Source organism: Notechis scutatus, chromosome 1, assembly GCF_049901735.1.
Source record: "Notechis scutatus isolate UNSWTSFEM ecotype Mainland chromosome 1, rNotScu1.2, whole genome shotgun sequence".
In the NCBI taxonomy this organism is placed as follows: Eukaryota; Metazoa; Chordata; class Lepidosauria; order Squamata; family Elapidae; genus Notechis; species Notechis scutatus.
In genome coordinates this window covers 332,400,678-332,413,950 of record NC_142009.1, presented here as the reverse complement: position 1 = coordinate 332,413,950, position 13,273 = coordinate 332,400,678, and the positions used below count along the sequence as shown (strand labels likewise).

The 13,273-nt window shown below is 45.0% G+C and overlaps 1 protein-coding gene across 1 annotated transcript in view; it reads right to left on the bottom strand.

The window, feature by feature from the left end:
• SHC2 (SHC adaptor protein 2) overlaps positions 1 to 13,273 on the bottom strand; it is a 57,412-nt gene that overhangs the window by 4,322 nt on the left and 39,817 nt on the right. Inside the window, exons 9-11 of the mRNA XM_087952752.1 lie at positions 12,764 to 12,830; positions 8,422 to 8,577; positions 1,274 to 1,581 (exon numbers count right to left, since the gene is read on the bottom strand). Coding sequence (XP_087808878.1) covers positions 1,274 to 1,581; positions 8,422 to 8,577; positions 12,764 to 12,830 — 531 coding nt within the window. The remainder of the gene's footprint in view (positions 1 to 1,273; positions 1,582 to 8,421; positions 8,578 to 12,763; positions 12,831 to 13,273) is intronic.

Genomic DNA, 13,273 nt, shown 5'->3' with positions numbered 1-13,273 from the left:
AGTTCTAAGTTGCTTCTCTCCTTGATTCGTTTCCACCGGTTGCTTCTTGTCCTGCCTTCTGGTGCTTTGGAGAATAGCTTGACTACCTCTTCTTTGGGGCAGCCCCTGAGATACTAGAAGACTGCTATCATGTCACCCCTGGTCCTCCTTTCTCTAGGCTATAAACAAGACCTACCCAGTTCCTGTAACCATTCTTCATATGTTTTAGCCTCCAGTCCCTCATCTTTGTAGAGATGCACCCAGAATTTACCATGGGAATTAACTGACCAGCTGACAACATTGATGATTCAATGTAGAGAAAAGTAAAGTCCTACACTTAGGCAAGAAAAACCAAAAGTGCACATATAGACTGGGTGAAACCAGCTCAATAGCAGTAATTGTGAGAGGGATCTTGGAGTCTTAATGGACAACCAGCTAAATATGAGCCAGCAGTGTGCAGCAGCAGCCCAAAAAGCTAATGCAATCAATCCTAAGTTGCATTAACAGAGGGATGCAATCGAGATCAAGGGAAGTACTAATACCACTCTATAAAGCCTTAGTAAGACCACACCTAGAGTCCTGCATCCAGTTTTGGTCACCACATTATAAAAAAGATGTTGAGACTCTAGAAAAAGGGCAGAGAAGAGCAACCAGGATGATTAGGGGACTGGAGACTAAAACATACGATGAACGGTTGCAGGAACTGGGCCTGGCTAGTCTAATGAAGAGAAGGACCAGGGGAGACAGGATAGCAGTCTTCCAATATTTGAGGGGCTGCCACAGAGAGGAGGGAAGGGGTCAAGCTATTTTCTAAAGTGCCTGTAGGCCAAACAAGGAACAATGGATGGAAACTGAACACGGAGAGATTCAACCTGGAAATAAGGAGAAACTTTCTGACAGGGAGAACAATCAACCCATGGAACAGAAGTTGCCCTCGGAAGTTGTGGGAGCTTCATCCCTGGAGACTTTCAAGAAGAGATTGGACCACGATTTGTCAGAAATGGTGTAGGGTCTCCCGCTTGGGCGGGGTGTTGGACTAGATGACCTACAAGGTCCCTTCCAACTCTGATGATCTGTGATCTGTTATTCGTCATCTGAGTGATGTCCTCATCCATCCATCCTTATTTATTTATTTTGCTTCCCGACCTTCAAGAAAGTACAGTAGGTGAGCTTCCTTGCAAAGGCCAGGACATCAAGACATCCTCGCTGCCTTATTTCCGTTCCATACAGCAAACGAAAGAACTTCAAGGCTCTCCTATCTCAGGCCCCAACCTCTCCAAATCCAGTCACTTACCACTCCTTCAGGATCGACCAGGAGCAAATGTTTAGGCTGCCCATTGTGCATCCCTGTCAGAACGTACTGGCCAGGGTTAGTGATGCTATCCCGGACTAAGAAGTCGCCGTCTGCGTGCAGCAATTTCTCCGCATCCCGTCGGCTCATCTTGCCATGGTACCACAGTTCCTGCTTCAACTGGTCTTCGGTGGGGGCGATGGGAGCCTTGCGGCTGGGCGGGCTGGGCCACTGGTCCTCAAGATGGAGCCCACTCTGCACCCCGCAAGCTGACATGGATTCATGGTGCTTTAGAGCGTCTTCAAAAGGCCCTGGGGTGGGGAGGAGAGAGGAAACATCAGGAGGGCTTAGATCGGTCAGCATCCCCTGTTTCCCTGCGCCTGGTTTTTACGCTTTATAGGCTAGAAACGGTGAGGCTGGGAGTTCTAGCCTCGCCTTGGGCCAATCACTTTCTGTCAGCCGTGGAAAGAAGAAACGGCAAACCAGGTCTGAAAATCTTGCCCAGGAAACTCCAGACAGACAGGGACAGAGAGAGGAGAGAGAGAGAGAGAGAGAGAGAGACAGAGACAGAACAGAGGAGAGGAGAGAGAGACAGAGACAGAGACAGAGACAGGAGGGAGGAGACAGAGGAGAGAGAGAGAGAGAGAGAGAGAGAGAGAGACAGGAGAGGGAGAGAGAGAGACAGAGACAGAGAGAGAGAGAGAGAGAGAGACAGAGACAGAGACAGGGAGGAGAGAGAGAGACAGAGAGAGACAGAGAGAGAGACAGGGAGAGAGAGACAGAGACAGAGACAGAGACAGAGACAGAGACAGAGACAGAGACAGAGACAGAGACAGAGGAAGAGAGAGAGAGACAGAGAGAGAGAGAGAGAGACAGAGAGAGAGGAGAGAGAGACAGAGACAGAGACAGAGACAGAGAGAGAGAGGAAGAGACAGAGAAGAGACAGAGACAGAGAGAGAGAGAGACAGAGAGGGAGGAGGGAGGGAGGGAGGGAGGGAGGGAGGGAGAGAGAGAGAGAGAGAGAGAGAGAGAGAGAGAGAGAGAGAGAGAGAGAAGAGTGTTCTGACCAAGGCTTCCTGAGACAGTAACAATCATACGCTGATCCCAAAACCTTGTTTTCATTTCAATGGCTGTGAATTATATGCATTCACAGCCTGTAATGAGTCCCAAACTCTTTGTGAGTAGTCCAACAGAAGTCTGCCACAGTCTTTCGGGATGAGGCTGATATGCCCCCACCTTTATCGCCCTTGAAATGCTGCCAACAACTAAATTGCCAAGTAGTTGTACAAGGCCAAACGGAGCACAAAGTCAAACGGAGCTTCAGATTTTAAATCAACCAAAACGAACAAAGTTGCTTCCTGCAAAGACTCCTGTCCCTTTGCTCCTCCTTTACGTCTTATGGGAGGGGCCAATCATCTCCAAGCCTTACTCCCGAGTCACCCCTTTTTGTCTTAACTGTTCTTGCCTTCTTCTGCAAGCGCACACTGGAAACAGGCTCCCCATGTTCCTCTGCCTCACTAATGTCAGATTCTGGAGGCTCCAGAGTCAGCACATAACTCTCAGATGGCCCTGGCCCCATCTCTGTGTCGGATGCAGATCCCTCGTACGTGCCCCCCCAGACTCCAGGACTGGCCCATGTTCCTCCCCACTGTCCGATTCTACTGCCAGCTCCGCAGGCTGCCGGCAGACCACAACAAAGATAGATAGATAGATAGATAGATAGATAGATAGATAGATAGATAGATAGATAGACAGACAGATAGATAGACAGACAGACAGACAGACAGACAGACAGACAGACAGACAGACAGTTAGCAGAACAGAGTTGGAAGGGACCTCAGAGACCTTCTAGTAGGGGTGGGATTCTACAGGTTCGCACCTATTCGCTAGACCTGGTTGTTAACATTCTAAGCAGTTTGGAGAACCAATTGTTAGAAGAAATTACTGGCCTAATCCTGTAAGGAAGGCAGGAAGGAAACATTCTGGGGTTGCTTACAGAAACTGCCTCTCCATTAACCCTTATTACATTCTTGGCAGGACTAGACTTCCTGTCTCTGGAACTTTTCTGGAGTTTTTTTCCCCTCCTTTGCTGGTACTTTGCTTGTGTGGAGGGACCATTCAAAGTTACAATGGCACTGAAAAAAGTGACTTATGACCATTTTTCACACTTACGACTGTTGCAGCATCCCCAGTCATGAGAGGCCAGGCGAGGAGATGCGTGCCTCGATGTGAGTGATGTTGAGTTGGCCACGCCCAGCCAGTCACATGACCACCAAGCCACGCCCACCCCCTAAGCCACGCCCATAGAACCGGTTGTTAAAAAAATTGAATCCCACCCCTGCCTTCTAGTCCTGTGATGGCGAACCTATGGCACACATGCCGGAAGTGGCACGCTGAGCCATCTCTCTGGGCATGCCAGCCATCGGCCGTTGGCTCTTCCAAATTCTTGCCGGCCAGCTGGTCTTCGCACATGTGGGAGTACCGGAAACCGACATGCGCGTGTGGGGAAGCTGAGTTTCTGGTTTCCGACGCGTGCATGCGCACCAGCCTGCTACTCCTCACACACACATGCGTGCCAAAAACTGGAAGACCAGGTGGCTGGCATGAATGCGCGTGCTAGAAACCAGAAGATCAGCTTCTCAGTGTGCGCATGCATGCCCGGGAGCTGCTCTTCCAGTTTCCAGCACTCCCCTGGACGTGCATGCATGCTCCCGTTTCGGCATTCGGTGTCAAAAAAGGTTCACCAACACTGTTCTAGTCCAACCTCTTGCTCAAGCAGGAGAAAATTTCTGGAGGCAAATCTATCCACTGATTAATGGTCCTGTCAGGAAATTTCTCCTTAGAACTAAACAGCCTGAAAATGGCTCAAAAAAAAATGGTCTGAAAAAGGTCTAAAAACGGCCCAAAACCAACCTGAAAGTGGCCTAAAAAAATAACCCTCAAACACCCAAGAAACGCCCTGAAAATGGCCCGAAAAACAGCCTGAAAATGGGCCAAAAACAAGCCAAAAAATGGATGGGGGCGGGGCCAGCCAGTGGTGGGATTAGCCCCAATTGGCTGAATCCTACCTCTTCCTTTGAGGCGAGTGGCCGGGAGGCGGGACTGGGTGTGATGAGTGACATCACCCACCCAGTCACATGACCAATCAGCCATGTCTACCCAGCCAGAGAAATGGTTGTTAAAAAATTTGCAGCTCAACACTGGATAGATAGATAGATAGATAGATAGATAGATAGATAGATAGATGGATGGATAGATGGATAGATGGATGGATGGATAGATAGATGGATGGATGGATGGATGGATGGATGGATGGATGGATGGATGGATGGATTAGATTAGATTAGATAGATAGATAGATAGATAGATAGATAGATAGATAGATAGATAGATAGATAGATAGATAGATTAGATAGGTAGGTAGGTAGATAGATAGATTAGATAGATAGGAGGTAGGTAGGTAGGTAGGTAGGTAGGTAGATAGATAGATAGATAGATAGATAGATAGATAGATAGATAGAAGACAGACAGACACACACACAGACACACACACACACATATCTATATCTATCTATCTATCTATCTATCTATCTATCTATCATCTATCTATCTATCTATCTATCTATCTATCGAGAGATGTGATAGGATAGATTTATCTTTTTTTAAAAAATCATTACAAAAATATTAAGAGAATTCAGACAATACAAATGTTGAAAAGAATAAAGAGAAAAGCAACAAGAAGGGGAGAAAGAGATGCAAGGAAAGAGAGAGATAAGAAAAAGGGGGAAAAAAAGTTCTAAAGCAGCAGCTTCTGATCTTCTTAACAGCAATTACAAGTGGATTTATATTTTACCTTCTCGAGGGTTACATCATAATTGCCTTCTTTCCGTATTCTCCCCTTTCTAATCATCAAACCCATAAATCACTTTTTTTTTCAAGTAAAAAGCCCATCAGGGGTTTCCGGTCAAACACTTATTCAGTTTCAAGAGCTTCAGTTGTGCGTTGAAATGATGAGGATTGAAAATGTATGTAGAATGCATTTTCATCTATAGATCTCCCAGGCCCAGAGCACTTTAGTTATTGATAAATGTGCCAATTATCTAACTTGGCCACGGAATAAGCAAATAAAAATAGCAACCAACAGGGAGGGAGGAAAGGAAAGGAAAAATTCAGAGATCAAACCAAGAACATAGGGAGAAAGTTGCAGCAAGACAGTGGGTAATAAAAAAGAGCAATTATTTTTAACTGCTGCGAACTATCCAGAGTCATGAATTCGAGATGGATGGCCATATTAATTGAAATAATAAATGCAAATATTTGGATGTCAGAAATGTCCAATTTGGTGTTTAGCATTTCCAGTGGAAAAGGATCAGGTTGCAGGCAATGGGAAAAGCTGTTTTCTGCTGGCACACCCTGGAATCTTTTTTTCCAAAAATGTTGAGACTTTGGGGAGGAAAAAAAGTGCAAAGAAGAGCAACTAAGATGATTAAGAGCGTGGAGACATATGAAGAATGGTTGCAGGAATTGGGTATGGCCAGTCCACAGAAAAAAAAGGACTAGGGGTGACATAATAGCAGTATTCCAGTATTTGAGGGGCTTGCCACAAAGAAGAGGGAGAGTCAAGCTATTCCCCAAAGCACCTGAGGGCAGGACAAGAAGCAATGGGTGGAAACTAAACAAGGAGAGGATCCAACCTAGAACTAAGGAAAGATTTCCTGACAGTGAGAACAATTAACCAGTGGAACAACTTGCCTCCAGAAGTTGTGGGTGGTCCAACACTGGAGCTTTTTAAGAAGACAGTGGGCAGTCACTTGTCTGAAGGGTCTCTTCCTTGAGCAGGGGATTGGACTAGAAGACCTCCAAGGTCCCTTCCAGCTCTATTTTGATTGATTGATAAAGTGAGCAGGCCTGTCCGAGCAGAAATCCAGCAGGAATGCTTTTCTCTGTCCAACTCTATTTAGCTCTGTCTATGGTCCTGAACCCACGTTGGCAGGTTTCGCTCCTGATCACAACTATGGTTTGCATTCCTAGCCATCTTTACCTGAACCCATTTGCAAAAACAATTCAAACCAACAAACAGATCTTTCTTTCCAACAAACAGATCTCCACGCCTGTTAAATATGATATAGATATCCATATCTGTTAAACACTTAAATATGATTGAGCAGTGTGTGCTGCAGCTGCCAAAAAAGCCTAGGGCTGCATTAAGAGAGGCATAGAATCAAGATCACGTGAAGTGTTATGGTAGTAACATCACATCATTATTAATAGCATTCATTAGATTTTTATCCTGCCTTTATTACTTTATAAGTAAGTCAAGGTGGTGATATACCTAATACCCCTTCTTCTTCCTGCTTTCCCCACAACAACAACCCTGTGAAGTGGGCTGAGTCAAGAGAGAGAGCCTGGTCCAAAGTCACCCAATCAGCTTTCATGCCTAAGGCAGGACTAGAACTCACCATTTCCTGGTCATTGGCCCAAATCACCCAGCTGGCTTTCATGCCTAAAGGCGGGACTAGAACTCACCATTTCCATTGGCCCAAATGATTGGTCACCGCAAATCAACCACTGGCTTTCATGCCTAAGGCGGGACTAGAACTCACCATTTCCTGGTGATTGGTCTAAATCACCCAGCTGGCTTTCATGCCTAAGGCGGGACTAGAACTCACCATTTCCTGGTGATTGGTCTAAATCACCCAGCTGGCTTTCATGCCTAAGGCGGGACTAGAACTCACCATTTCCTGGTCATTGGCCCAAATCACCCAGCTGGCTTTCATGCCTAAAGGCGGGACTAGAACTCACCATTTCCTGGTGATTGGCCCAACCATTTCCATTGGACTACCCCGAAATTGTCTTGATTGGCCCAAATCAGCTGGCTTTCATGCCTAAAGGCGGGACTAGAACTCACCATTTCCTGGTGATTGGCCCAAATCACCCAGCTGGCTTTCATGCCTAAAGGCGGGACTAGAACTCACCATTTCCTGGTCATTGGCCCAAATCACCCAGCTGGCTTTCATGCCTAAGGCGGGACTAGAACTCACCATTTCCTGGTCATTGGTCTAAATCACCCAGCTGGCTTTCATGCCTAAGGGGACTAGAACTCACCATTTCCTGGTGATTGGCCCAAATCACCCAGCTGGCTTTCATGCCTAAAGGCGGGACTAGAACTCACCATTTCCTGGTGATTGGCCCAAATCACCCAGCTGGCTTTCATGCCTAAGGCGGGACTAGAACTCACCATTTCCTGGTGATTGGTCTAAATCACCCAGCTGGCTTTCATGCCTAAGGCGGGACTAGAACTCACCATTTCCTGGTGATTGGTCCAAATCACCCAGCTGGCTTTCATGCCTAAAGGCGGGACTAGAACTCACCATTTCCTGGTGATTGGCCCAAATCACCCAGCTGACTTTCATGCCCTAAAGGCGGGACTAGAACTCACCATTTCCTGGTATTGGTCTAAATCACCCAGCTGGCTTTCATGCCTAAGGCAGGACTAAACTCACCATTTCCTGGTCATTGGTCTAAATCACCCAGCTGGCTTTCATGCCTAAGGCGGGACTAGAACTCACCATTTCCTGGTCATTGGTCTAAATCACCCAGCTGGCTTTCATGCCTAAAGGCGGGACTAGAACTCACCATTTCCTGGTGATTGGCCCAAATCACCCAGCTGGCTTTCATGCCTAAGGCGGGACTAGAACTCACCATTTTATTTATTTTTTATTTATTTTATTTGGTTTGTCAATTGCTTACAAGATAATAGGTATAAGTTATGAATACACAGATACATATAAGAAAAATAAAAGAAGCAATAGGACAGGGACACTAGGCACACTTATGGTGCGCTTATGCATGTTGGCTTTCATGCCTAAGGCAGGACTAGAATTCACAGTCTCCTGGTGATTAGAATTCACTATTATCTGGCGATTGGCCCAAATCGCTCAGCTGGCTTTCATGCCTAAGGCAGGACTAGAACTCCCCATCCCTTAGTGATTGGCCTAAAGCCACCCAACTGGTTTTCACACCTGGCAGGACTAGAATTCACAGTCTCTTGGTTTCTAGTTCAGCACCTTCACTACTAGGCCAAACTGGCTCTAGAACCAGTTCCAGCCAAAATCCATCCCCAGCTTTCCCCATAAGCCCCCGTCTCTTACGCATATCGAAAAGGTCTTTGGGAGGACTCTCATCAGGTTTCCCAGCATTGGTCTCCCAGCTGTTGAAGTTTTCAGTGTTGACATACATGTGCTGTTCGTAATCTTGAGAGCCCAAAGGTTTGCTGTCTGCCTGAACGTAGCCGTCGCAACAGTGACCTGAAAGACCGAATAGAATTCTTTTTTATTGGCCCAGTGTGGTTGGACACACAAGGAATTTGTCTTGGTGCAAATACTCTCAGTGTACATAAAAAGAACAGATACATTCGTCAAGAGTCGAGAATCATCAGGTCCAACACTTAATGATAGTCATAGGGTACAAAAAGCAATCAAATCATACTAGGAAACAGTCAGTGTAAATCGTAAGGATGCAAGCCACAAAGTTACAGTCATACAGTCACAAGTGGGGAGGGGATGGGTGATAAGGAGCGATGAGGATTAATAGTAATAGTAGTGCAGACTTTGTAAATCGTTGGACAGCGTTGAGCGAATTATTTATTTAGCAGAGTGATGGCTTTCAGAGGAAAACTCCCCTTGTGTCTAGTTGTTCCTGGTGTGCAGGGCTCTATAGCGTCGTTTTGAGGGAAGGAGTTGAAACAGTTTATGTCCGGGATGTGAGGGGTCTGTAAATATTTTTCACAGCCCTCTTGAACAGCATCATTATTTCCATCCTTTTAATTACATTCGGTTTCCCTCATTTACTCTCTTCTGTCCCGTTTCCCAAATCAGTCTGTATTTTCCAACGTTCAGAGGGGAAAAAACAAATCTCAGTCCTGTGTTTACATTTGTCACACTTTTTCTGGCCTTACGATATAATGGTTGTCCTCGACTTACAACAGTTGGTTTAGTGACCGTTCCAAGTTAGAACAGCACTGAAAAAAAGTGACTTAGGACCGTTTTTCACACTTACAACCTTTGTAGTATCAAAAATGTGACCAAATGTGATCACAATTCAGATGCTTTTGGCAACTGATTCGTATTTATGACGGTTGCAGTGTCCATAACTCATGTGATCCTCTTTTGCGACCTTCTGACAAGCAAACTCACTGGGTAAGCCAGATTCACTTAACAACGAGGTTGCTAACTTATCAACTGCAGTGATTCACTTAACAACGGTGGCAAGAAAAGCCGTAAAATGGGGTACAACTCACTTAAGCAATGTTTCACTTAACAACAGAAATTTTGGGCTCAATTATGGTCGTAAGTTAAGAACTACGGGATCTGTATATATTTGTGGAAGTTGTTCTCCCATATCATTCTGTTTCTTGTCATTTTTCCGCCCCAATAATGTATATTTGAACAGAGGGAGCATCACAAAAATCCCTCAAAAATGCCAAACAGGGAAAGTTCCAGTCCTTATCTTGACTTGAGAATTGTTTCTGAATTAATTAAGTTTGCAGAAAGTAAATGGCATCCCACCTTTCTTTATTTCCACCGATTTTAGAAGTTTGGACTCCAAGGGATGCTTTTTCATCCAAAACACCGCTACTTGAGAGAAAGCCAGCTTGCAGTAGCTGGCAAAAATACAAAACCAAAACTAAAAAAAAAATCCAAAATCTGTAAATTCATTTCTGCTCCTTGAAGCAGAATATAATTGCCGTGGTTTTTTTTAAAGTCAAAACTGCACCACTAATAGGCAAGAAAGTAGGAGGGAGGTAAGGAATAAAGAAAAAGTTCAATGGTTGGAGACAAAAAAAAAATTTAAAAATGGAGGGAAGGAGACTTAAGCATCTTGAAAAGAATCTTTTTTACAGATTCATTTTTCTTGCCATGTACATGTATACATCCAAACTAGACTGTGTTTTTTTTTTCTGTGTCATATAATATACTAGCTCGATACCCGTGTTTCGCTATGAAACTATGTGATCGGACTTAGTTTTGGGGGAGGAAAATAATGGGGGGAAAATTCTGCCTGTCTACCAGCATCCATCGGTATTCATCTGGCAAGCGTCCTGTCAGTGTGTGAGAGAGTTGAGGGCTATTTGGAAACTGAAACAGTATTTGCTGTGTGAGCAAGGAGACAGCAAGGAGCCTGGGCGTGGCTTAGCTCAACTGTTCTGTAGTAAAGCTGGTTGCAGCTGTGAAACTGAAACTGAAACTCTTCTCCTCTGCTTGTGTTACGCATTTGGAACAGATTTCTTTTCAGGTGGTGTGGGGGAATAGAACTCCTTAGCATCAGAGCGTGTTAATAACAATACTATACGAAATACTAATGCTCTGATGGTCATTTTGAAAAATCCTTTCTTAGTGAGCCCCTAGAAGCCAAGAGAAACATATGTGCCAAATTTCAAGTGTGTAGGCTTTACAGTTCTGGACATTTTGTGATGATGCGTGAGTGGTATTTCGCTTTTATATATAGAGATGTGGGTATAAGCATAATTTTGCATTTATTTATTCTGTCATGGTTATGTAATGTATATTTGGAGGGGGTGACCCTTTGAAAGTTATATGCAATGAAATTTATTTTTAATATAGGCCAATTAGTGTACATTCAAAGTGAAAATAAAGTTATTCTATCTATTCTACCTTATCTACAGCTGAGAAATTCCAAAGGTGTTTTTTTCAAAAGGCATCTGGATTTTCTTGGTTTTTGCTTGAAGACATTTCACTTCTCATCCAAGAAGCTTCTTCCGTTCTGATTGAATGATGGAAAATAGAAGGATTTATATTCCTTGCAGTCATCTGGTCATTTGCATTCCTTTAGAGGGTCATTGAGGCCACTTGAAGGTTTATCTGTGCCCTCAGGGAACTGCTGAGAGTCCTCAGAGAGGGTGCTAATGACCAGATGACTGCAAGGAATATAAAATCCTTCCATTCTCTACCATTCAGTCAGAACTGAAGAAGCTTCTTGGATGAGAAGCAAAACATCTTCAAGGAAAAACAAAGAAAGTCCAGTTGCCTTTTGAAAAAGCATCTTTGGCAAAACCGTCACCGGGATGACTGAGAATCTCCATAGACATCCATAGACAGGTGAGAAAGGAGAAAGTGTAGGACCAGGCTGATGGAAAAACCAAGAGGAACATTGGACGCCGCAACATTTTATTGCAGCTTTTCCCAAACTGCTCTCATCTGTACGTCTTTGGGCTGCAATGTGCAACGTCTTGAGATGGGCGACTGTAGAAACCAAATAAATAAATAAATCTGGAGTTTTTCCACCGCCGGTTGTGGCACTAGATGGGGGAAGAAGAATTTGTTGAGAATGGAGAAGATGAATCCCTTTCAAATGCAACTTGATTCCGGGTGGTTTCATAGAGACGTATTCCAAACTCGGCCATTTTAAGATGTGCGGACTTCAACTCCCAGAATACCCCAGCTAGCATTGCTGGCTGGGGTATTTTGGGAGTTGAAGTCCACACATCTTAAAATGGCTACCGATGAAAAACACGGCTCTAGGGACTCCCTCCTATATAAGCACCTTAAAAAACAAACAAACCCTAATTTATTTATTTTTAAACATCTTTACCTAATTCACATTGTGCCAGATATCTCCTACTATCATAAATACAGTGGAGCGTGATGGCTCATGTCATGAAGATGCTGGGTTGGAGTTAGCAAGCCCACGTTTGAGACCTGAGTGCGGCTGCGTGGTGGGGTAAGCTCCCGTCATTCGCTCCAGCTCCCTGACAGGGACATAAAAGTAGCCCCCTTAGGGAACGGCGATGTCTCCGGCTAATCCTTTCAACCCAGATGTGGCTTAAACAGTACCTCCCACTGTCATGCCCCTGTTGGAATCTGATTCCGAGGGAGAGGTTGAGCAGCTGACAGGGAGTGGGAGTGCGGATCTGGTGGCTGTGGAGGAAACTGGGGAAGGGCACAGTCTGGCTGGGCAATCAGAGGAAGACCCAGGGCCACCCCCTCTTCATCCTAGGGCACGCAGGGAGGAACGGAGAAGGGAGCAATGTGGCTTACGGGAGAGGAAAGGGCCCTGATCCCCTTCATTAGCTGCAGCTGGGAAAACAGGATTTAAAAAGGGAGTTTGCGCACAGCACCTTGCTGGAAGTGTGAATTTATCTTTATCAAGTCTTATCCGGATTCTGGCATCCTCCCAACTGTGTGTGTTTCGTTAACTTTTGAAACCCGCAATTCCTTATCCTGCCCTGTCTCGTTAATTGTGTTGGTTTTTATTTATAATTTTGATGTACTTTGGGTTTGGACTGAATTTCTTCCCTTTAAAAACTGTTCTTGGGAGAGTTGTTTTTTTTCTCCAGTCGATGATAACTGGACATTGGGCGCCAAGTTGGAGGTATTAAAGGGACTTTACTTACTTTTGTGACTTTGTTGCTTTTGTGCCACGTCCCAGCTCATCACACCCACACAAACTGGACAGGATAAATATGATAATTACCAGAAAGATCAGCATCCCAGTTCAGGTTTGAGTGATTACTGGGTTCCCTTCTGGCTGAAGGACCGACCTGTGGGTTAGGAAGAAATGGAATCATATCGGCTCACACAGGAGAAAAGGTGAGAAGTTGGCTTTTCATGAGACAAAGGTGCTTTTTTTTTTTTCAAGGGGAAACTGGACTTTCTGGTTGTTGTGGTTTTTTTGAAGATGTTTCACTTCTCATCCGAGAAGCTTCTTTAGTTCTGACTGAATGGCGGAGAAGGGGAGGAATTATATTCTGTGCAATCAAGGGTGGGATTCAAATTTTTTTTAACAACCGGTTCTGTGGGCGTGGCTAGGTGAGCCTGGCTAGGTGGTCATGGTCATGTGATCATGGTTCTGTGGGCGTGGCTAGGTGAGCCTGGCTAGGTGGTCATGGGCATGGCTTCTTTTTTTGCAGCAAACACCCCCCCCCCATTTTTTGCCTCCTGGGCCTCAGGGAAGCCTTTGGGGGGGGGCGTTTTTGCTCCCAGA